The 25,329-nt window shown below is 44.6% G+C and overlaps 2 protein-coding genes across 4 annotated transcripts in view; one reads left to right on the forward strand and one right to left on the reverse strand.

The window, feature by feature from the left end:
- The window catches only part of GDAP1L1 (ganglioside induced differentiation associated protein 1 like 1), a 38,186-nt gene extending 33,827 nt beyond the window's left edge, over positions 1-4,359 (forward strand). Inside the window, exon 6 of the mRNA XM_030533208.1 lies at positions 3,996-4,359. Coding sequence (XP_030389068.1) covers positions 3,996-4,339 — 344 coding nt within the window. The 3' untranslated portion in view covers positions 4,340-4,359. The remainder of the gene's footprint in view (positions 1-3,995) is intronic.
- FITM2 (fat storage inducing transmembrane protein 2) lies at positions 4,336-20,991 on the reverse strand. 3 transcript variants are annotated; one of them, XR_003996500.1, is made up of 4 exons: positions 20,721-20,991; positions 18,950-19,087; positions 4,720-4,828; positions 4,336-4,405 (listed from the first exon to the last, which is right to left on the reverse strand). XR_003996500.1 is itself a non-coding variant. In XM_030533211.1 (3 exons), the coding sequence occupies exons 1-3, from the start codon at positions 20,891-20,893 to the stop codon at positions 4,792-4,794; spliced, it is 348 nt and encodes a 115-aa protein (XP_030389071.1). In that variant the 5' UTR covers positions 20,894-20,991; the 3' UTR covers positions 4,511-4,791. The 3 variants fall into 3 exon arrangements, 2 of the variants coding, with proteins under 2 accessions (XP_030389071.1, XP_030389070.1); XM_030533211.1 differs by lacking the exon at positions 4,336-4,405 and having other exon boundaries at positions 4,511-4,828; XM_030533210.1 differs by lacking the exons at positions 4,336-4,405; positions 4,720-4,828 and having other exon boundaries at positions 14,730-19,087; positions 20,721-20,983.
- Between the last annotated feature and the right edge of the window lie 4,338 nt (positions 20,992-25,329).

Here is a 25,329-nt window from a genome sequence, read left to right on the forward strand (position 1 = left end):
TACCTCATAGGGGAAGGGATGGTATGAGTCTTAGTCAATTGGTATTTGTGAAGCACAGTAGGATCCTTAAGTGGAAAGCGTTATAGCAATACAAAGATTTATTGTTATTTTTAATGGAAATGTCACCCCATCAACCTGTTGTCCCTGGCCCTAAACATTCAGTGATAGATGATCAGAAATACCTGTGAGCAATTGCAGGCCTAATTTGCATAATCAATTTCCTTGACTGCATGCAAAAGTTGCCTATTTGTATATGTAAATAATTAGTCAGATTTATAAATGGTCAATTGTGCGCCCAAAAATCTAGGTTATAAATGTGCTTTTACAAAAACTTTGCATGCATATTAGGTGTACAATTGCACATGCATTAAGAACATAAGAACTTCCACACTGGGTCAACCAATGGTCCATCTAACCCAGTATCCTGTCTTCTGACAGTGGCCAGTGCCAGGTGCTTCAGAGGGAATGAACAGAGTAGGGTAATTTTGTGTGATTCATCCCCTGTTGTCCAGTCCTGGCTTCTTGCAGCTGGAGGTTTAGAAACACCTGGAACTAAGAGCCATGGATAGACCTATCCTCCATGAACTTGTCTAATTCTTTTTTGAACCAAGTTATACTTTTGGCCTTCACAACATCCCTTGGCAATGAGTTCCACAGGTTGACTGTGCATTGTGTGAAGAAATACTTCCTTTTGTTTGTTTTAAACCTGTTGCTATTAGTTTCATCGGGTGACCCCTAATTCTTGTGTTATGTGAAGGGGTAAATAACACTTCTTATATCCTTCATGATTTTATGTACCTCTCTCATATTCCCCCTTCGTTGTCTTCTTTCTAAAATGAGCAGTTCCACTTTTAATCTCTTCTCGTATGAAAGCTGTTCCATATCCATAGTCATCCTCATTGCCCTTTTCTGTGCCTTCAATTTTAATATATCTTTTTGAGATGGGCTGACCAGAACTGCACGCAGTATTCAAGGTGTGGCTGTGCAGTGGATTTATAGTGGCATTATGATATTTTCTGTTTTATTATCTATCCCTTTCCTAATGGTTCCTAACATTCTGTTCACTTTTTTCACTGCTGCTGCACATTGAGTGGATGTTTTCAGAGAACTTCCATGATGACGCCAAGATCTCTTTCTGGAGTGGTAACAACTGATTTAGATCCCATCATTTTGTATGCATATTTGGGATGGTTTTTTCCAATGTGCACTACTTTGCACTTATCATTACTGAATTTCATCTGCCACTCTGTTGCCCTGTCACCCAGTTTAGTGGGATCCCTTTGTAACTCTTTGTGGTCAGCTTTGGACTTGACGATCTTCAGTAATTTGTATCAACTGCAAATTTGGCCACCTCACTGTTCACCCTCTTTTCCAGATCATTTATGAATATGTTGAACAGAACTGATCCCAGCACAGATCCTTGAGGAACCCCACTATTCACCTCTCTCCATTGTGAAAACTGGCCTTTTATTCCTACCTTTTGTTGCCTTTCAACCAGTTGTTGAACCTTCCCTCTTAGCCCGTGACTGCTTAGTTTGCTCCAGAGCCTTTGGTGAGGGATCTTGCAAAGGTTTTCTGAACCTCCAAGCACGTTATATCCACTGGATCACCCTTTTCCACATGCATGTTGACCCCCTCAAAAGAATTCTAATAAATTGATGAAGCACGATTTCCCTTTACAAAGGCTGTGTTGACTCTTCCCCAACATATCATGTTTATCTATGTGTTTGATAATTTTGTTCTATAGTTCAACCATTTTATCCAGTATTGAAGTGAGGTTTACAGGCCTGTAACTGCGAGGGTCGCCTCTGGAGCCCTTTTTAAAAATTGGCATTCCCTTAGATCCACAGGAGCTATCTCTCTGGCGTTAGCTCCGATGCTCTAATTTGTTTGGAAGGTGGAACTGGACTGAGAGTCGCCCTCCTTTAAATGTTTACCACAGAATCATGACAGTGCAGGAATAATTCAGGACATAGTCCTAGCCTGGAGTGCGTGCAAGGCGGAGAAGAACAAGCTAGGAATGGAGGGGGTGGTGGTGTTCATGCCAAAGTAGGTTTGTTTTCTGACAAACAGAACAGTTAGTTAATGAGCAGATTGGACCTCACCCCATGCCACTGCCCTACATGCTCTGCAGGAACCCAGAGTTCTAGGAACATGCCACTATTCCCCTGTAGGCCCCCAAATGCGGCCTCTTCGGGGTTGGGTCTGTTCTTCTACTTAGCCTTTCTCTTTCTCCTCTTGTCAGCCCTCTGGTACCTCCTCAGATTAGTGAGGTGTCCTTCAGAGACGGACATGTAGGGTTTGCGGCATTTCAGAGATGACTGAGGCAGGTTTTAGAATAACTTACTTATTGACCTAACAACAAGAAATAGCTTGCAAGTCAGAACAGCACAGATGCTGCTGTAATCTAGCCTGGCTTTATTCTCGTTGCCCTCTTCCTAAAAGAATCATCCCTGCCTCTGTGTGAGAGTCTGTAGGAAGTGTGGCCTAGCATCGTATCCTGCAAGGTGTGGGACAACTTTTAACCTCGGCCTAAAGCGCAACCTTTTCCTGCAGAGGGTAACTCCTCACATTACAGGCTAGGCTCACTGGTTTGTCATCGCAGGTCTGTTCCTGAGCACTTGCACCCTGCAAATCCTGGTTTGTTATTGCAGGGTTGCTCTTAAGTGCTCTGCTACACACACTGGTGTATTATTGTAGAGAGGCTCCCTGGCTCTGTACTGCACCCAATGATTTTTTATTGGAAGGTTACTCATGCCCCAGCACTCAGAAGTACTAGAGATTTTGCCTGTTTATTGATTTTAGAAAAATGTATTAAGAGCATTTAACTTCCAATCATTTGCTCCTAAGGGTCAAACAATAAAGCTTCCCACAGCTACAGAACATAGCAAGGGATTCAGGGGGTCTAAAAGCCTAAAGGGAGAGACAGAAACCCTGCCCCCGCTCCCCACCCTTTTCCCCCTTCTCTTAGCTCTAATCCTTGCTCCTCTGTGAGTTTATGTAACCCCACCCTTAAGGAAATCAGCTGCTGTCACTAATAAGGCTCACCTGCTACTCTGCCGCTGGCCCTGCCAGTTAGCATAGTACAGGGATGGAAGGATGTTTGGGAAAGTGTTTTAACCCCCTCCTGGCCAGTGCTAATGCAGGAGTTCCTCCGTCCCATCACAGACTTTCTTCGAGAGCATTTCTCCTGTGATATTATTGCTGAGGGTAGCCAGTGACGGGGAGCTTTTAACCCTTTGGTATCTGTTCTCATAGCCCATGTCAGCATTAAATATTGCCTCCCCCTGAAATCTGATTCCCATCACAGAAGTGCTGATAAATCTGGTGTCTTGGAATAGAGTTTCCGCCAGAGGTCATGAGTTTAAAGAGGCAGAAGATGCTCGCTAGTGGCAGCAGGAAAAGCTGGAGGTGCTGCATCAGCAACTACGCTAGTCCCACACTCTGTAGGAAATTTCTTGGATTCCCAAGTATTTCTAAGGTCCCTAATATAGAAAATGGGGAACAGGACCTGCCGTGACCCTGGGGCCACCTTCGTTTCTGAAACATCACACTATGTTCAACCAGCAGCCAAGGACAAAGGTAATTGCTGTCCCTGAGTGCATAGGACAGCTTGTTCATTTGGAGCTGGGACACTTACTAGGTCCCACTGAAGCCAAAGGGTGTTTTGATGCTCACCTCACTGGAAGCAGGATAAGGAACCACCATCTGGAACCAGCCCACAGAGAAGGTTCATGAGTAGTTCTAAATTCAGCAAATTCTCACAGCCCTGCTTTTTAAGATTCCCCGGGGCCCAATTCAACTCCTTATAAACTCATTAGAGAAGATCGGCTTCTTAATGAACTCTAACTCTGCAGCGATACTTAGAGCCTAATCCAAAACCTGCTGCAGTCAATGGAAAGGCTCCCCATTGCCTTCAGTGGACTTTGGACCAGGCCCCAATTTTCCAAACAGCAGCTTGTTCTCATGTCTGTTTTTGTGGCTTAATTCTCCAGGGCAGAAGTGTGAACTCTGGCTCTGTGGCTGCGTCTTTACCTTGGCCGACATCCTACTGGGGGCCACCCTGCACCGCCTCAAATTTCTAGGACTGTCTAAGAAATACTGGGAAGATGGCAGCAGACCCAACCTACAGTCCTTCTTTGACAGGATACAAAAACGCTTTGCCTTCAGGAAAGTTTTGGGAGACATACACACCACCCTTCTCTCGGCTGTGGTACCCAATGCCTTCAGGCTTGTCAAACGGAAACCCCCCTCCTTCTTTGGAGCCTCCTTCCTCATGGGATCTCTGGGGGGAATGGGATATTTTGCTTATTGGTATTTGAAGAAAAAATACATCTAATGCTGGCTGTTTGGTGTTTAGTTTGGTGTCTCTGTGCTGTGTGAAATCACGCTGACTCCTCAGTCACTGTAATGAAATTTGAAACAAGGTATGAATAGTTATATTGTTGATGTAACATTCCATAGTTAGAAGTAGAAAATTATACCGCAAGGAATAAGACACACAAATAAGTCAACTTATAAATGGCTTTTTTTAGGTTTAAGTATTAAACAGTAGCGACTGGTGAGTGTCATACTCAGGCACTTACTGAGCTTACATCCCTGTCATGGAGTGAAACTGCCTCCAGAGCAGGCAAATTCCGGTGGAAGGGAGATGACAACCCCGGAAAAATATTCAACCCCCCATGTTAAACTATGGGATTTGGATACTCTGTGCGGTACCTTTATGTTTTCAAAATGTACATTGGCCGCATCACACTTTTCCCAGGTGCAAGTAGAGGGGCCGTTGTTCTTCTAGAAACTGTTACACTCTTGTGATCTGGGGTCTTTCCTGGAAGCAGAGAGGACACAGCCAGTTGGGGGGTACAGTAGCCAGTCAAGATTAAGGTAGAGTTGAATGATTTAATTATCCATTTTTTAAATTATTTCCATTAAATCAAATATTTTTAATGAGCTGGTCTTAGAATGTATCCACCTTCTACATCTGCTTTTTTTTTTTTTATGTTTACATGTCTTTTATTAAGAGCCACGTTTATTTCTCAGTGATATCATTTTGACTTCCAGGCTGAATTCTGTCTGACACAGATTTTTTTTTTTAGCCTCGCAGCTCTTTGCCTTGAATTTCCTTTCTGGATTTGCAAAGCACCTTTCACCGACTGAGCTTCTCAGAACTTTTCTGCACTTGCCTGAAGACACTTTTGTTTTCTCTTCTGTTGAGGGCTCTTCTCAGTAACTTTCTCCCTCTGTATTTTCTTAGAGACACTTTGCACAGAATCACGTTTATCACTTTCTTGTGCCTTTTGCATGTTGGAAAGAATAATGGGTGTCACTGCTACTCATGCTTAGAAAACTACGAGATCCAGAATAAACCAGATGGGAGGCATAACTGCTTTACATTTCTAAATGTGCTTAACATCAGTTGACTCTTATTTCAAAGTGGGGCAGTATTTGGAGGGATGTCAGGTGGTTTGTGCTGTTTCCTTGCACAGTAAGGATTGATCTAAAGCCCAAATGAAGCAATATACCCTCCTTTTCAATCAAATCTTTCTAGCGAGATCTAAGCCTGTTAGAATTTCCTCTACCTAGTTTTCAGAGCTCCAAGTGTTCACTGGCAAATAGCACTGCATCTCTAGATTTGGCAGCTAACAATGAGCGCTGCACAAGTGCTAGGAATCACATTGTGCCTCGCCTCTGGTACGAAGTGGCAAAAGTAGTTTCTTTATACATTTGCGAGACATTGGATTTCACAGCAACGTCAGTGGTCCCCCACCCTGTGAGTCATGAAATCATGAAAAATTCACCAGAAACAACATGAGGGACCAATGTGTACATTTGTGGACAAATGTGCAGGCAAAAATGCACAAACGTCCTTCATATTTTCATGATCAGTTACACATACAGTTGAGCATGCAGTCACTCAGTTTGAGTGTGCAATCATTTGCACACAGATGAGGCACCCAATTCATGCACACTTTTTTCCTAGACGTTAAACCCATATTTTTCAAAGTGTGTGTGCATGCATGCATTGCTCCACTGGTGCATGCAAAACCCTCAAACCAGCATTTGTACATGCAACTTGGGCAATTGTACGTAAGTGTCTATTTACATGACCAAATGGGTGCAATGTTTTATGGGTAAACATATTCCTACAAATATTGCTGGTGTATTTGTGGAAACTTGGTGGTAATTTGGCCCGAAGTATCCAATATAGGAGACACTGAATTTGGTACATTTTAAGGAGGGCAGGAGATGGAAGTCTCTCTCAATTTCCTCCCCTTGTTTAAAAGCTTGAAAGGAAAAGGCTAACGTAGGAACACATGGTTGCCACCCTAGAGCAGGCCAATGGTCGATGTAAAGCAGTGATTCTCAACCTTTCCAGAGTACTGTACCCCTTTCAGGGGTCGGATTTGTCTTGCGTACCCACAAGTTCCACCTCACTTAAAAACTACTTGCTTTCAAAATCAGACATAAAAATACCAAAGTGTCACAGCACACTATCACTGAAATATTGCGGACTTTCTCATTTTATCATATAATTATAAACTAAATCAATTGGAATACAAATATTGTACTTACATTTAATTGTATAGAATACAGAGCAGTATACACAAGTCATTTTCTGCCTGAAATTTTATCTTGTACTGCCTTCACTAGTGCTTTTTATGTAGCTGAATGCACTGCTGGAGGCACCACCTAGGTACTACGGTGATGATCACAGTGAAAGAATCTCTCTGGACTAGAATAGGAACATACCTGACAGCGAGCACTGACTGGTAATGCTTACCAAATGGGTCCTTTTCTGAGATTTTTATGTAGATTAAATAAACAATTCAGAAAAGGCAAACAACCCCGGCATGTTCCCAGGGTCAGTGAGTCTGGTTTCCCTGGTAGTTCACCCAGCAGTGAAATCAGCTGGAGACTCTCCCTAAAGTAAGCACTCCAGGGAAAGACAGTGAGAGTAAAAAACGACAATCAGAGGAACTGTTGGGGAGATTCGGTGGATAGCAAAGGCACTGCTGAAAAGAACCACTGGATGAGCATTACCATTCCAACCAACCTATATTAATGCACATACTTCATTATGGTGCAGTCCTGCTACGGTTAGAGGCAGTTATGATCAAATGTAATTGCAGATCCACGAGTTGGCCTTTACCTGCAAACCTCTTCTATTCATTCAGGTGATGAATGGTTCTCTCCCTATCACTGTAACCTTAACGTGGAACCAGGCAACAGCTGCAACAGAACCCTCCTAGACAAGGGTTTCCCCACCTGAGGTGCTCTCGATAGACAGAACTAGTGACCCACTGCAGATGTGGCACCCCAGCCTAGGGCTACATGGGGACTTCAGGCACAGCCCTGAACAACAAGGGGTGGCGCATAAGTTGCAACATCCCGAGTTCTGCTGGGCAACATGCCTGAGTCTAAGTAAATTCCCACTTTGCTTCTGGCCATAGTAATTGACAGCTGTGCCACCCAGCAGTAGGTGCTGTCCCCCTGCCCCCATATACTGGCTTAGCTACAGGCCGGTAAGCAGGGGATGAGGGTACATGCCAAGGATCTGCCCATTCCCTGCCCCGGCCCATTTACAGGCTCCTGGGAGGGAGTAAGCAGGCAAGTAGGTCCACTTACTCCTTTGAACTAAGGCCCCCATAAGGGCGTAAGGAGAATTCTTCTTCCATTATATAGGGGTGTAATCTGAGCCACAATCTAGCCCTATGTGTTTTAACTTTCATTTTAAAAGGGCCTCAACCTGGCTTTTGATTTTGCTCCTCCTGCAGTTTTCCCCCGGATATAGTTTCAGCTTTTAAAAGTCTAACTCCCAGATTTGTGGATGCAATCAAGTTTTTAGACATCTAAGTGCCTTAAAATTTTTATTTGCACTCCAACCCTGAATCTGCAATTATTTGGGGACAGAAAATCAGAAGCCACTTTCAAAATTTTTGGTCATTTAGTATTTATCAGAGATCTGTGTTTTCTGTGGCAATGAGTGAGTTGTGGATACATTGTGTCCTTTGGGTAATCAAGACTCTCACTTTCAGCTAGAGATTCCAAACAATTTGATCTCTACTCCCGGCTATTGTTCCAGTTTAAATAGCTCCAAAAACAAAGGTTTTTAAATCTTTTTTTCTGTGGGTTTTGTTTGAAAGCTTCAATAATGAAAAATGTAAGCGTACGTCATTTTATCTGGCAATTGATCTTGTCCTGTCCACACCTTACTAGTCTCCTTTATTTTTCAAGGCAGAGCAGAAACTCCCCCCCTGCCCAGAAATGGTGTATTCAAGAATAAAACTGATCAGATGATGAGGGGAGCGAGAACATGATATCAAGCCTTTCCTTTCTAGGTTGCCAATAAGAGCCAAGCCCAGGTTCGCAGTGTTCAAAGAACATCTGGTGACTGTTTCGTGACTCATGTGAAATTAGTGGCAGGATCATAGTCTGTTTCTGAACAGATAAGTGTCCACATGACAGAATTGTTAGCAGCCTGAACAACTCAGGTACGGAGTGCAGGGCCATGGAGCTAGAATTATCCTCTCAGATCGCTCATCTAAGGGCAAGATTGGTCAAGGTCCATAGATGGGGCAGAGTGGGGGAAGCTTGCACTGGCACTGCACGTGTTGTGCCTGTTTGAGACTAGATACGTGACTTTGCATCCAGGACAATCGTTCAAAAGGAAAAAAATATCATAGCAAATGTTAGTGGTTGTGAAAGTACTTAACATTAGGTCATGTTTTAAACATATGCCAAAAGAAACTTTACAGCATTGGTCAACACCATCGAGAGTTAAGCCAAACCAATCCGAGTTATTCCAAAATCCTGGTTTAGGACACTATAATAATGGACCAAATTTATCAGTTATTACTAATGGCCTTAGGTATTGATAAGTCACTGAATGAATAATCCAAGGATAAGGAAACTGCTCTTTCAGAAATTAAATAACCCAGTTTTGCATCTGCAGGTATTCATAGAATAGTGAAGAATAAAGTTCTGACCCATCAATGACAAAACTTTCATTGACTCAATGGGGTGGAATCAAGCCCCATGGCTCCAATTCAGCAAACTGGTGCTTTTGTTATCCAACAAAGAACTTAATCACATGCTTAAATTCAATCACATGCTTAACTCTCATTGGCTTTAATGGGGTGTAAACACATGCATAAGCACTTGTGTGAACAGGGTGAGACCTCGCCATGTGCTGAAGGGTTTATCTGAATTTGGGGCCTAAATGACCAAGAACTAGGGAATCCAGACCAATCCATTTCCAGTACTGGATATAACCAATTCCAGCTTTTTAGCTGGTTGAGGCCAAAAAATGATGGATCTTTTGTTCAGTCTGAAATAAATGCATTAAAGCCATGAGTGCATTTCTCATCCTTTGTTCTTGCACTGGTTTTCTAGCATGTCCAAGTGACTTTACTTTTTGCTATTATATTGTCCTTTACCGTACAGGGACATTTACAAGAGTTTCCCATCCTTCACTATGAGAAATTGCACATTATGAACAGAGTCTGTTGAGTTTTTTAAAATGACTCGTATATTGGAAATATTATAATCTTGTTTTAAGAAAATAAAATAGATGGGTAATTGGTTCATCACAGATTTATTGGTGTAGATTTCTTTACCACTTACTGCACTTACCAGGGAACTCAATCTGTAGCAACCAGGAAAAGTAGAAGTGAGTGGAAGCCACCACCTGGAACTTGTCTGTATACTGAGGTCTAGCATTTTAGGTACACATAGCTTTGGTTGTAGCTCTCAAACACTCTAAAACGGATTGCTTTGCCTTCCGGTTCACCTTAACACTGACCAATTCTTGTTTCCTAGACAGCAGCTTCAATATAAACAGTAAACTAGTCTCTGAACTACTTCTCTGATCATGTTTTGGCTGAGAATGAAATGCTCCTGCATTTGTCAGAATAGCAAAGACTCATGGTTTAGTGTATGAGGAAGGGAAGTGGGTTCTGTTCCTGGCAAGTCATTTTACTCCTTCATGCCTCAAGTTACCCATCTGTAGCTTGGGGAGAAGAAAACTCAGCTACCTCACAGGGGTGTAGGGACTTTAATTTATTGGGTGGGAAGTGCCACATAGTTTCAAGAAAAACTTGTTCCTTTGGCCCAGTGCCGCACCAAGGGTCAAATCCTCCCTTGAGGTAACCACTGAAATCAATTATAGTAACATAAGGGATACAATTGTCCCAAAGATTCAGCTCTGTCTTGATAACCCAGGGCCATACACTGGTGTGATCAGCCATCTTGGATAAAGTCACGTGAATAAGGGAAGATGACATGTAGCTTAGTGAATGAAGAGTTAAATCACTTTCAGGATTTCAACATAGAGAAAAGCACTAGGCTTACAGTTGAGACTAAGAAAGCTTCCTGCAAATGAGAGATGGGATCATCCTGAGCACCCTAAAAAGACCCATCACGCTTCCCAGGACATAAGATCAAACAAAGCTCAAGAGTATTATTTCCCCGGGCCCAGGTGACATATATAACGGGAAATCAGTATGTGAGTAAAGACATACTAAAGCTATTTCACAAGCAGATACAGCCCATTGACTGTAGCAGCAGCTATAGCCTTGCATAATCCCTTTCATGGGGCTTTTGCCAGTGGATCCATGCACAGTAGTTCGTAGACACACTGGCTACATGCCCACTCCTCCCCTTGCCTGCTCTCACACGCCAGTTCCTTGGCATGATTCTGCACCCTTCTTATCTGCCAGGGACAGGTACACTTGATCCTACCTCACCACAGGGGACTGAACTAAATGATCCTTTGTGGTCCCTTTCAGCCCTGCATGTCTATGATTCCATGCCAGACTCAAAAAGGCCTGATGCCCAAAATATATTTAGTTTAAAAGGTGGGTCTGTCATGAACTGCTAGTGCCACTTGGCATCACAAACACTAGAGAGAAAAGTCCCTTCACTGCCCAGCCATCTAATCTATATCCGCTGCCCCACTCCTTTAACTAGCCCAGGACTATCCCCTGCAGTTTATTCTCCAGTCCTTCACACACACCATAGGGGACAGTCAGCTGTGGTCTTCTTCTGCCCTGCTCTTTATTAAAGATGTTCCTAACAGTTTTATGAGATTGTACTGGGACCCATGTCAGGATCTACACAGAGCTTCACAGCATTGTGTCTCTCCTACGACAAGTGATTTCAAACATTGCTTTGAGAAACCAGGGAGCAGGGACTAGTTCACTCCAGAATCAGGTAACATTTTGGAGGTGTCATCCCAACTTCATGTATATAAGTCCCCACCTCTAGGAGAACACACCCCTTAGCCTGTACCACTGGCAGAGCGAAAACACTCAGGCTTGAATAAGAGGTGATCCACTGTCTGCAGAGTTGTTCCCTGGCTGCTACCACTTTGCCAGTTCTTCCCCTTTCCTCACTGGATAGTAAAGAGCCACCAAGACAATAACAGGCAGATTTTACCTGAGTGACAATCGGTATATTTAAACAAATGATTTCATAGGCATGCTACGGCGCTCACCAGCTCGTCTTTAGTGGATTTATCCTCACAATACCCCTCTGACGCGGGGAAATATTGTCATCCTCAGTTTGATGGGTGACAAACACAAAGAGTAATATTCTGGCTCTAGTGAATAAAGCCAAGGGAAATTTTGCCATTGCTTGCAATAGGGCCAGAACTTCAACCTAACTGACTTGCCTAAAATCAGTTGGGAAATCTGGGACAGAGCCAGGAACTGAAGCCAGTGCTCCTGAGGCTCAGGCCAGCCTTCTTGTCTGTTGCAATAAAAAGAAACTTTTACACATAACTTGTGCTAATATTTCAAACTCTTTGAATCTGTTTACAATAACCAGATAACTTGATATATTGCAAAATATTATTAGCCTTTACAAAAGTACCAGCAGGGAGGATCCTTGCCCCCAAAACACTCTCCTCCCAACTTGACACCATTTGCATTACCCATAATCTTAAAAAAATGAAATCACTTTGATTAGATTAAAAAAAAAATAGCGTTCCACACTGCTCCACAAACCAGACCAGAAAGAACAGGCTCTGACTATAGGCTGCAGGGACCATGGAGCCTGGAATGCAGGAGTCTTTGAAGAGCCACTGTCCATAAATAAACCACAACTAAACTACAAATAACTGTGAAACATGAAGAAACAACAGGTGCTTGTTTCTGCGATCTAAAAATAGAGACCATCCCAAGATGCGGAGGCTGCACTTTGAGTATCACTCCAAAGTAACACAGTGCATGATACTATTGTAGGGGAAACAGACCCCAAATTTGGGGTCAGAGCCTGGTGTCCAAGGGGCTGATTTGAAAACAAGGCTGGAGAAACAAAAAGACAACAAGTTTCAGGGATTCAGTCTCACCTCTTTCTAAGATGAATCTGGTGCAGAGCTCAATTGAGCGCCAGACCAGGAAGACAAGTTTCAAAGCACGGTCCTTTCTTTAGTTCCATGATTTCCCTCTTTAAGAATGCAGCTAACCCCAGACACATCCCACACATTCCAAGCCATGGTCTGCTGAGCCTGTCACAGGCATCCTTACATCACCTGCAAGTCTCTCTTTAAAGGCAGGAATACTTCAGGGGAAGGCTGTGCAGACATGTAGCAGCATGAGGTTCAGGTAGGTTTGACTTCAACATCACAAACATTATGGAATAGGGATTAAATCCATAGCTGGTGTAAAGAGTCATTGCTCCACTGAATTCCACAGTTTACCCCAGCTAAGAATCTGCCCTCTGATCTCTACAATTCATTACATTGTAGGACATGATTTGAAACACCACCCTCCTACACGTGCAGAGATACACCTAGATTGGACATCAACAGAGGGCCTTGGAAATATGATAGATCAATTAGACTGTTATTCATATTTACCTTCTCTTGTTTAACAGTTCAAGGCTCTTTCCAGACACGAGAGGTATACAGTACAAGTGGTCTTTCGCCTCATATTATGGCTCAATATACATAGGGTTGCAGTGAGCCCTAATGTTACATGTTTTTCTGTATATTTTTTAACCTGGATATTCAATTCTCCCTGTTCCCCTACTTTTATCCCATTGTATCCTTGTTGTGTGTTCAGTTTTAGCTCCAAAACATCCTTCCTGTGTCTAAGCAGCAACTAAATTTCCTGCTAAGCCTACCACCAATGCCCCCTCGTAATGCCAGCTACTACAGTGTACAATGGCCATTATCCAAGATAACCAGAGCACCAGACTCATCTAGTCCATCAAGAGTCACTACGTTTACCAGTGAGTACAGGGATCAGCCTAACAGAATGTGCAGCTGTGCAGGTGCACCGGAACAATCTGTATAGTGGGGGTGCTGAGAGCCATTGAACCAAACTGTAAACCCCGTATATGATGGAAACCACGTTAAGCCAGGGGTGTGGAAGCACTACCAGCACCTCTAGTTCCAGGACCCATGCAGCTGTGTGACCACGATGCTGGGCCATCTGCAAGTGACATTCACCCTTTCTGCCAGGAATCCAGTGCATCTGTGATACAGCTCTGCGCAGGGCATAATAGACCTATGGAATATCAGTACATTTCCATCCCATGCTAGCCCTGGGTATTTTAGTTTAACTTTACAATTGCTGCCTCAGCTGTTCATAAGGAGTATTGTTATCATAGTTCAGAGCTGCAAATGCTAACAATCTTCCACCTGATAGGCTGACAATATGCTTTAAAAATATGCTGAACAGAAAAAAAAACTTTTTATTAATAAATGGAGCTCTAAGCACTCAGGAGAAGCTATAAAAAGAGGAAGAGGAGTGTGAGTGAACAGAGACTGACTAGGCAGCTGACAGCAAAGAATTGAAAAAAAAATGATGAACTCAGACAAGGTGCAGGAATACCATCACCTTCTGCTGCACAGTCACTGAAAATGCTCACCCCCAACTGTTTAACAGGAACGGCCTAGATTTTTCAGAAAAGTTGGGTGCACCACCGTAGCACCTAGTTTGCCCATAAAAATGCATCTGGGGTCACAATCTAGCATCACCTTGAATTGTAATGCAGATGAATTACACCAGAGGTACGATTCTGTTATCACAAGCTCACTCCAGAAATAGAGGTTGACTCAAAACTGTTGGGCCGTCTGGGAGGGGAGGTTTCCGAACTGCACTACTCATATAGACATCACTAAAAGGTTTTACGGTTACGGTATCAATAAATGGTCAGATCAAAAGTCTGGTCTAAACCCCAGTGTTCGAGGCTAGAGAGAAAAGTTTAATTTAGGGGGAAAAAAAGAAAAAGAAAAAGAGACTTAGGGGAAAAAAGAGAAAGCATCAAAACCCAGGCAGTTCCAGTTTTGTTTAAGACCTGACCTCTCGCCCAATTCTTATGGAAGACAAACTCTCCTCTGCCCCATGCTGGGATTCTGTTCTTCCCCATTATGATGTAAATAGATAAAACATGTTATTGGAAATGGTAATATGAAGTTAAATTAATCCCAAATCTTTTAAAACTTCCTATTTTGCTATTCCTCTTGTCCTTCCGTTCCTTAACAGGCTCTTGGCCAGGTGAAAGCTCTGAGATCTGGAATGCCAAAAAAATCCCAAGTTATTTCTCTTAAGGGCGTCATTACATAGAACCCCCAAAATAAGCCATAACCTTAAATATACAGAGTGAGGAATAAGCAAAAAGCTACTTTTAAAAATGTATTTTGTTTACTTTATTTGTGTATTGTAGTGGGATGACGACAAGCAAAATTCCCTAAATAATTCCAAAGACACAGGAAACAATACTGAATATAGGCAAGAGACTTTAATTCAGGAAGTCAAAACAAGGCTGTTATGAGTTACAATTTCATGATTACAATTGCTTCATATCATCATCCACTACAAGATTTGAATATTGTCCTCTCAAATACTTTTTCCAGGTTTTAGTTTTTAAAACTCAGGCAAATTCCAAATGTATTTCCAGCAAGTTCAAAGAAAAGATCTGTCCACTTGGCAGCAATCCACATGAAATCCAGCTGTTTAGAGTGGAATTTTCTTCTCGGCTGCAAATTTACCCCAGATGTGGAGGGACTGGATTTTCATTCCACTGGTAAATATAAACTACCCCCCCAAAAAGTAAAGAGAAAAAAAATACGTGCCCAGAAGAAGATTTCCTGCCGTTGAATTCCACAGACAGCTATTAAATTAACACTGAAAATGAAAAGGACGGGATCTTCTGCCTGTGGTACAATCAAAAGGCACAAAAGAAAAGTTCCAAAGTCTGAACACAGCAAGTGAACTCTCCGAGTCAATGGTAAAAGTGTGGCCTCTGTACTGAGACTAGACACCTACCCGCGAGATTGCCAAACATATTAGGAACGAATCCAGGCCCCACAGTGGGAGTTTTCCCATTGACTTCAACGGGGCCAAGTTTTCACTCTAGGTGTGCAAAGTGCAGGTGTATTACTAAGATAGTTTGCTCAAATGGGTATTTATGTGTAGACAATTACACAATCAGTCTGCACAGTGGACACACGTTAATGCTCATTTTTCTCATACCTCATATTTTTGAAAATTTGGGACCTACTCACATGCCTAAATACCACTGGAATTCTCAATGACAAACTGAAAAGTCTTATCCTGCAACACTTACTCACCAGAGTAAGTGCTTACTCATGCAAGTAGTCCCATTAACTACATGGGCACAAGTAGCAGCAGTGGGCCCTTAATTTATCTTTAGAGGCTCCAGAAACTGAACCTCAACCACACAACGCCTTGTAAGTCCTCCAGGTGAATTTGATCGGTTATATTTATCTAACATACTAGCACTAAGGTTACAGGAAAGTTTCAAGCATTTCCATATCCTATGCTATTCATTTTAATAAATAATAAAATAAAATAATAAACAGTTACTATGACACACTGGTTAGGTGAATGGAAGTGTTTGTAAACAGAGATTGCACAAAAATAGTGTTTTCCAGAGGGGAAGCTAATTTTAATTTAAGCTTTAAAAGCCTGTCAGTTTAACTGCATAGTTTGTAATAATACTGGGGTTCTACTCGGGACTTATCTACATGGGAACGTTACACTGGCATAATTTAAACAGATACAGTAAAACTGATATAACCCGTTTGTGGTCTCTCATATCAGTATAAAGGCGTATAAAAATCAATAGACATCAGTTCAGGAAAGAACCGGACCTTGGGGTGCGTCTGCCCAGGAGTCTGGGCTTTTAGCAGTTTTGTTTAAATCTATTTGGAACAGGTTTAAGCTAAACCAAAATAAAGAGCGTCCACACAGGGTTTCACATTAGTTTAACTATATCAGTTTAAATACTGATTTAAGTTAAAGGGATGCAACTCTGTCATGTAGACAAGGCATCCGATAAAGCAGCTGAAAGGTGGTTTGACACAATGGATATGTCTACAATCTGAACTGGAGGTGTATTTTCCAGCTTGAAGAGATATACCTGCATTATCTCTGACTGATCTAGCATACTAAGAATAGCAGTATCGCCGCGGCAGCATGTTGAGCTAGCCTCCTGAGCATGTATGAGTCTTGGACAGAATCGTACTCAGGGTTGCTGCCACCTCCCGCCACCGTGCCTGCACTTCTTTTTTTAGTGTGACAGCCTGAACAGAGCTAGTGCAGGTATGTCTCCTGGAGCGGACATTACACCTCTGGCTCCAAGCGCAGACATACTCAAAGAACAACCCAAAACACACAGCTGAATCTCCTGAGACAGCCTGATCCTGAGATCTGCTTTGTGCCTTATGGGAGCTCCCGAGTACCCTCAATCATCACTTGATTCAAAGGAGACAGAGGGAAGTCAGCATTTCAAAGGATCAGGCCCCAAATGAGACATTAACCTGTTTGTATGTGCGGGACTGTCTCCCTCGCTGGCTAGGAAAGAAGTGTTAAGGTGGCAACATGAATATATTACGATCAGGGTATGGAACCCCTTGTCCTAAAGGCAGCAAAACACTTAACTCAGAATTAAGTGATGTAGAAAATTAGGTCCATTACTGTGCTACTAGAACTAGCTACAGTTTAGCAGACATACAGATGAGCTACCAAAAGCTTTTGATAGCCTGCTGGACGATTACTGCTGTAAAACTGATTTAGGTTTGTCTATCCCTGACATGAATAAGCCTTTTGTAAAACAAGATGATAAATGTTTTTAAACTAAAAATTATGCTAAATGTCCATCTCACATGAAGGACAGAACAGAGATGTCCCAATCTGGACATCATAATAGGGTTTTGCTGGCTACCACTTTTTGCCACAACTTAGTATGCAATTAAAATAGCTTATTTGATGCCAACAAAAAGGTAAGAATAAATATTTCTTTAAGCATATTGCTATAGTGCCCTTGGCAAACAGTATATTACATACAATCCCCAACAAACAGAATGATTCAAAATATAGTGGGTCCAGTCAGTGCACTTGTTACATGAGGCCAGAAATCCACGTGGCGTCTGAAAGGAACATATCAAACACGTTTTTTTTTTAATTGCAAATACAAAATTTGCAACTTGTAACATCTGGGAAAAAAATCTTTTAAATCATTAACATTTTAGTACGAGCCAATTAACAGAGAATTGGAAGAAGTCGTCTTATTATCACATTTTAACAAAACGTATCATCTTGCTATTTTTACAATCAGTGTCAAGAATAAAGGGGCAAATTGATTTTTTTTTAAAATCAACTGAAGCAATAAAACTTATTCTTTAGGAATTCATTTTCAAAGATTGAGAGTAGCAGTCAATTTAAAGCTATGACCTAACAGACTCTGGGTCTCAAAAATCAAAGTCTCTCTTCTCCCCACTGAATATACAGATGGCCAATTAAGATTTATGGGACATGAAAGTATTTAACAATCTGGGAATGTGAGGCTTCACAACCCAGCTACATTCTGCTTTAATAAGTGCATTCTGATTGCCAATTAACAGTCTGTTGCAATAGTTAGCACCATTAAACTGCCCCAGGCACATTTGTAAAGTTTACAACTAGAGTATTCAAAAAGTCAGACTTAAAACCTAGCACAAGATTTGGACCACGTGATATATTTTATCTTAAAAAAAATGGGGGTGGAGAAGAGAATGAAGAATTTTAGATCAGTGAAAGGTGTTGGCTTGACAGCCCTAAAGACCTCTGTCAGTGCTGGTTCCTCTGTTTATCAACAGAACAGGTAGAGAGAGCATAGATAGCAGTGCAGGCTTTCCTTACCAATGGGCCTCAAGCTTGCCCCAGCAGGACCCACAGGAAGGGAGAAGAGAATTCAGTCTCCAGGCGGGATCCAATCCTTGGCCTCTCTGCTCAGATATCAGTTAGGTGGCCAATTATACTCAATCACGGTAGGCAGTTCTGTGATATCAACATTTGCTCACCAGGAACCATATCATAGCCACAAGTCAGGAATCAGACTATAAAGACTATTGGCTTTTCTTCCCATCCCCTTAAATATGCTATTTACTATTTAAATTTAAAAAAAAGTAGCATTGGACAAATATTCCTGTATTTAAAACAAAATCTGAAACACAGAAACTTATCTGCTACAATTAGGCTTCTTTGAACTTAAGCTAGCGTTTTGGGGAGGAAGTCCAGGAGAAAAGGATTTCAAGTACCAGAACCTGTATGTTCCATACCAGGCTGATAGACCCACTAGGGTGCCAAACAATTTTTGGGAGAAGTCATGGAAATATAGAGCAGTGCAAAAAAACATCCAGACCCAGATCAGGGTCAGAAAGCTCAAGGCAACAAACAGGGCATTGACCACGGCATGTAATCGTGGGCTCCGTTCAGTGTTCAGGACATGCAAGACAGCCATCTCCTCCACAATCATCAGAGCACAGTATGTTAGGAGGAAGGAGTGCCCTGAGATGTCAAAGCCATGCCAGAAGCCACCACCCTGGCGGCACTGCCACTTGCTGAGGTGCTCCTGGAACAGCACATCAAGTGCTGGTGATTTGTAGCAGCTGCCAGTGAAATCCTCTATGTGCAAGAAGAGACTAGTGCAGACATACCAGACCATGGTGCCCACCAGCAGGGTGCTGATACGCCGCAGCATCTCCAGAACATTTCGGCTGAGACAGTAGTTGGTGATGGCAATGAAGGGTAACAGCAGCCAGAATGTCCAGGCCCAGGCCAATTTGACAAAATAGCTGCCAGGGAGAAGCCAAAGGAGAAGAATAAATATATTAACTTTCAAGTCAGCAAAGAAGGGGTACGGATTAGGGGTGTACATGGAAGAAGTTTCTAAATTACATCATTAACAGCTATTTACCGTATTTACACAGCACCCAACACCACAGCATCTAATCTAGAAACCTAGAGACCAGAAGTTCTTAAGCTTTCAAGTGACAGCCAAATAGACTGTCTTGTGGACATATCCCTCCCTCTTCATGACTGTCTGGAGGACCTCCCCTGCCCTCCAATCCACAATGGATTTACATCTCCGTGACAACTGCTAACGTGAAAAAGCAGTATCAATAACCTGGGGGTTGGAGGCGGGGGGGGGGGTGGTTGCACACTTTGCTGCTCCTGTAGGCTCCACTCATTTGTATACACCAGGGGCCCTTTGCATCCTTCCATTTTCCAGTACAGGTTCCCTGTGGGCCACCCTCCTAACTCCAGGGATTCTCTGCAACCCCCCCATGCTCACTTTGGGGATTCTGTGTGCCTCCCACTCCTCAGGGTTTGTGTGATCCCCCATTCCTCCCAAACCGAGAGCTCTGTTTACTCTCTCTTCCCCTCATCCCAGGGGCTGCCTATTACCATTATTTCATTTCTTTCTGTCTGGAGAAAAGTCATTCAGGGTGTCAACACATTAAACTATTAATGAACAGAGATGAGACAGGAGTATTGTTATACTAGAAGGTATTAATTGTTGCCATCAACCAGTTCTTTGATCTACTGACAATTACAGAGATACTTGAAAATATGGCAGGGGCTTCAAGTGTCCTCCATTTTTCCAACATTCACAAGTTATTGCATTATAGAACCAAACAGATAAATGCCATCAAACTGAATGTAAGACCTTGCAAGCTTGGCCAAATATTTAATGTGTTTTAGGAGCTAGAAGAAAGGAGGAGAGTCAGCACCATCTGAAAGAGGAGAGTCAGCACCATCTGATCTAATCGCTCTCAGATTCTGTCCCCAAGTCTCCATGCCAATTTCTGGGGCTCTACAACTATTGTTTTTTTCTATTTAAAAAATATGTCTCCCTGTTTCTGAGTGGAAGATCCAAACAGACAAAATTGATCTGCAATACAGGGGAAAGACTAACCAAGTGACAATGACTGCACACAAAAGGCTGCCAGATGTACAATGTAAAAGGGAAAAACTCAGAGCTATTTTCTCTCTCGTCTCTGTCTTTCACAGGACCCTCAGGGATCACGGTAACACCAATAGGTACAGCATACGGTTAGGCTCACGGGCCCCTTTAATGCGTTGCTCACAGACGGACGGTGCTGGCTGGCCAGCTGCATAGGGCTCCCCTGCCCCTCTGTGTCCTACAAGCAACCAGGCCCCACAGGATGAGCGTGTTACGCGTGTCCTGACTCTCTAGGATCCTTCTGCAGCCCCGCATGGAGGGAGTCACATATGCACTGCTGGTGTGCCAGCTTGTGCTCCACCACTACAGGGCCGGCTGGGGCTGGGGCCATTGGATCGGGGCTCAGCCAGCCCCCGCCCTCCCCGCGAGCCATACGCCACCCAGCAGGGTCACTCATACCCCCAGCACTGTCCTCCCAGGCCGCCCGCCCCACCCCAGCAGGCTCAGGCCCCGCCCCTCACATGTTGAGCAGGTTGCGCTTGCTGCTCATGTAGGAGTCCGGCAGCAGCGCCAGCGCCTTCAGGAGGGAGCCGCCCAGCATGAGGCCCAGCAGGCCCCAGGGCAGCCACCGCCGCATCGAGCGCCGCACCAGGGCGGTGCGCAGGGGCCGGGCGCAGCGATCCAGCCGCTCCATCGCGACGCCGCTCGCTCCCACCGTCACTCCCGCCGCAGCGGCAGCCGGACGAAAGGATCACCCTGCCCCGGCGGCGCCCGCCTGCCCCTACCGCCCGCCGTACTGCGTCACCGCGTGTGCGTACGTGCGTCATGACGCACGGCTCCCACTGGAGTCCAAGGGCGCCGGCGCCATCTAGCGGCCATCGAGGGCCAGCGCCGGCACGCCCGAGGGAGCTCAGGGCGCTGCTTAGCGAGCTGCTTGTCTGTGAGAGGCGGCGTCGCGCATTTCTCTCGGGAGACTGGGCGGCTTTGCCAGGTGGTGCCGATCGGGTCGGGTCAGTACCCGCCGCTGCCCGGCTGTGCCCGCCCCGTGCAGGAGCAGGAGCGGCCGCGCCCGGGCGAGACCCCGCCCCGCCACCCCGTGACCGGCTCCCATCAGTAGGCTTCAGAGTGAACAGGCCGGGCTCTAGGGAGCGGCGGCTGCGGGGCTGCGTGTCCCGTCCCTCAGGCACAGGGAGCCCTCATTATCTTCATCACAAGGCGGATTGGGATGCAGGAGGCGGCTACCAGAGCCAAGCAGTGGCTGGGCCCCAGCCGGCATGGACACTCTGCAGCTCCAGCCAGGGCACCCCCACCCGCCAGGGGAGCCCGGCCCCCAGGCACCTTCTGGAGGCTCCAGCACAAACACAGCCCCCTCTCCAGGTGGGGACGAGTAAGTCACTGCAATGCCAGGGGGCAAAGGCTCTGGGCAGCACCGCGGGCAGAGCAGAGCAGGAGCATTTGCCTCAGGTGTTCAAGGCTGTTCAAAGCCAGCCTGAGCCCTTTTCCAGCTTCGCTGCCCCTGGCCCCTTTGCTGATACAATTCAATAAACTCAGAGTTTTTTTGCAGCTTTCCACTAAGTGGCACCACAGGCCTGTGGAAAGGAAGGGACCGGGCTACTCCAGCCAGCCACAGGATAGCACCAGATCCTGGCGAGTCGGGTGGGGATGTGTGTGTGTGTGGGGGGGGGGGGGGGGGGTTTGCATCAGTTTACCTGCTTCATTTCTGCTTATCCCGCTGTAAAGCTCTGGGTGGCCTCAAGTGACTAGGCACCTCGGCCCACATCCCCAAAAGGATTTAGACACCACTGCCCTGCTCTGCTCTGGTGCCATCTAACTCCCCAGGCCAGAGCCTAAACTCACTTGTCACCTATTTTGCTGTAAAAGTTCTTTACCCACCTAAGTTTCTGCTTTTTGGTATTCCCACTGCTGCCTCACTCCAGATACTGGAGTCAGCAACCTATGGCTGATTTACTGTGGCATACTGCTGCCAGCCTGTGGTCCTGGCTGCCAGCCCCGCTCAGCCCGCTGCCGGCCTGGATGGACGGAACTCCGGGATGACAGTGGACTGAGTGGGGCCAGCGGCTGAGATCCCGATTGGCAGGGGCTGGCAGACAGCACCCCAGACTAGCAGCGAGATGAGCAGCTCAGCCCACTAATGGCCTGGGGTCCCAGCCGCCAGCCCCGCTCAGCCTGTTGCTGGCCCGAATGGACAGAAGCCCAGGCAGGCAGTGGGCTAAGCGGGGCCAGCAGACGCGACCCTGTCTGGCTGGAACCAGCAGATGGAACCACAGGCTGACAGGAACCTGCTGCCAGCCTGGTGTCCCAGCTGCCGGTCTGCTCAGCCTGCGGCCAGTCTGGGGTTCCATCTGCCAGCCCCTGTAAATGTAAAATGTATTACTGGCACATGAAACCTTAAACACTGCAAATAAATTAAGACATGAGCACACCACTTCTGAAAGGTTGCTGACCCCTGCTCTAGTCCCTCTGCACTCCCAGATGGGTTGCCTAACCACCATGCTATGGAGTCATTCTCACTTTCTCAATAACTAATTATTTTATCCAAAACCAGCATCAACAGGAGAGATTCAGGGACACCCACTCAGAACATCCCATAGTCCAATGGGTAGGGCACTCTCAGGAGAGACAGGAGTCTGTTCAAATCCTTTCTCCCTATCAGGTGGAGGGGGGAATAGAATCTGGGTTTCCAGCATCCTAGGTGAGTGTGCCAACCTCTGGGCTGTTACAGGGGTGGTAGTACCACATCACCACCTTCTCCTCTTCTAGCCATTTTGTTTCAAACTAGGCAGGTGCCTAACTCATTCCAAAGAACCAGCTTAAGCACCTAAGGTGCCCCACTCCAGGAGAGGCATTCCTGGCTGTGGATCACAAACAGAAAAAAGCACCTGCCTTCAGTCTGTAGTTAGGTGCCTGAGGTTGGCATCTCCTATTGGCTAACTGAGGCAGTTCTCCATCTAGCATGCAGGCTTTTGTGGATCCCATTTTTAGGTGCCTCTCTCTCCTGCATTGTGTAGGGAGCATAGGTGCCTATTGTTATTGTAGGACTGAGGACACCATCGTGCTAGGTGCTGTACAAACAAGAGGAAAAAAGCAGTCCCTGTCCCAAAGATCTTACAGTCTATGTACATGCCTATGAATCCCAAGTTCTCAGGAGGGTATTTTGGGCTGAGAATGGCTTGATAGGTCCCTTTCAGGGTCCATCAATGCTACTGTTCTTTGGGACACACAAATACGGTAGAGCGACAAGGCACCATGTTCCCCCATGCTAGTGGCTAAATAGATTTTTTTTTTTTAATGCTGCCAGACATCAGTAGCTCCTGGCACAGGAGACCAGATTTGGGTACCAATGCTGGGTCTGTCACAGTGGTTTGGAGCGTGTGGCTTGCTACAAGGTTACCACACCAAAAAAGCCCTTTTCTCCTTTCCTTTGTCCAAGTAATTTATAATGCTTAGCTACAGACCCCATACAGAGGTTTGTCCTGCTGAGAACTGTATAGCAGAACCTCATTTGATAAACACATCAGCTGCTACAGCTGAGTAAATCTCTGCCCCCCTGCAGCCACACATTAAATTTAAGGAATTGCTCTGCTGAGTACAATCATATTATGTGGCTGTCAGAGGCCCCACTCTGAGGAGACCATTTCCAGTGGCAGCTGAGAACCATTTGTCAAGGGGTTGAACAATTCCTTTGTCTCCTTGGAAACAGCCTTAGATAGGCAAAAGGTTAATTGGAAAATGAAAAAACAGCCCACCCAACTCAAACATCTATGTGTTTATCTCTGTCTGCCTTTCCATCCAATATTAAAGTGATTGATTGTTTTAGACTGAGGAACACACAGTTTTATGTGAGCTGACCAGATGTAGGGGATTTCAGGACCGACTCTTATTGAAACAATTAGGGAGAGTCCACAGTCTGAGAATCAGAGAATTCAGGTACCCTGTAGGAATTTGTATCATATTATTGTTGTCCTGTGTTGATCAGGAGACCCACCCCAACCCTGTTAAAGCAGATGAAGGACTCCTGTGGAGACAGTTCTGTAAGCTGCCACAGAAACCTCTCCCCTGCTATATTAAGACAGGTAAATAGGATATGGTAGAAATGGCTGCGATAGCTACTCACACAATAGAAAAAGATACTTCAGCTGGTGAAGTGTATGGTTGCAAACTGGAGATTTACAAAAAAAATAAAATAAAAAGCTAATTATATCTTGCTGGACTATATAATGACTAGGGGGACATGATAAGAATCCACAAATATCTGAAAGGTAAGTGTAAACCGCAAGGCTGTAGAAGAACTGTAGAAAGTGATAAAAGAGGCAGCTGGTCTGATTGTTCGAGTAGGCGTTTTCCATTTCTAATTTATCTGATTTAATGAAGGCCCAGAGATGAAGCAAGCTGGGTGCAACTGAGGAAATATGAGTCATTCCCAGATCTTTCAACATCATCCTAATGAATATGAATCTTTTTTGATATTCGTACCGTGGAAAAAGTCACAAATAGGAATATGCATCACTGTCCAGCTGTTTGGAAAAATCCTCCATTGTGCATACGAATGCCAAGAAATGGAGCAGAATGGTATTGCACACCCAGGAATTCCAGCTTTGAATCCAGCCTCATTTAGGGAAATGAATTGCTCCATAGATTGTTACTATCTCACTAGTCAGCAAACCCATGTGAGGCTTTAATAATGAACCAGAAACTGGGCACAAAATTCACCTGCTTCGGGGGTTTATTACAGACCCAAAGCTCACCAGACTTTTACTAAGCTTCATGAATCTTTCAGTGTACCTGGGTCAAGTTTCAAGCAAGAACATCTGAATCAAGTTTTGAATGAGCTGCAGGAACTTTCGTGGTTTTGAATGGAAACCAGATAAAACTTGATGGTTTTGATTGAGGTTTGAGGTTTTGGGTTCAAATTCAGAACTCAGAGAGAAGGGTGGTGAACTTAAGATAGGCCAGAAACTTTACAAAGTTTTTATTGCCCCCTGTCATCATGCCTCCCACCTCCAGACCACTTCCTTGAGTCTAGGTGTGGTGGTGCAGGGCTTTTTTCAGCCTGGTGCCCTCCCATAGTCATTCTGGTGTCACAACATATATCTTTATAGATAGCCTAGC

Source organism: Gopherus evgoodei, chromosome 14 (assembly GCF_007399415.2).
Source record: "Gopherus evgoodei ecotype Sinaloan lineage chromosome 14, rGopEvg1_v1.p, whole genome shotgun sequence".
In the NCBI taxonomy this organism is placed as follows: domain Eukaryota; kingdom Metazoa; phylum Chordata; order Testudines; family Testudinidae; genus Gopherus; species Gopherus evgoodei.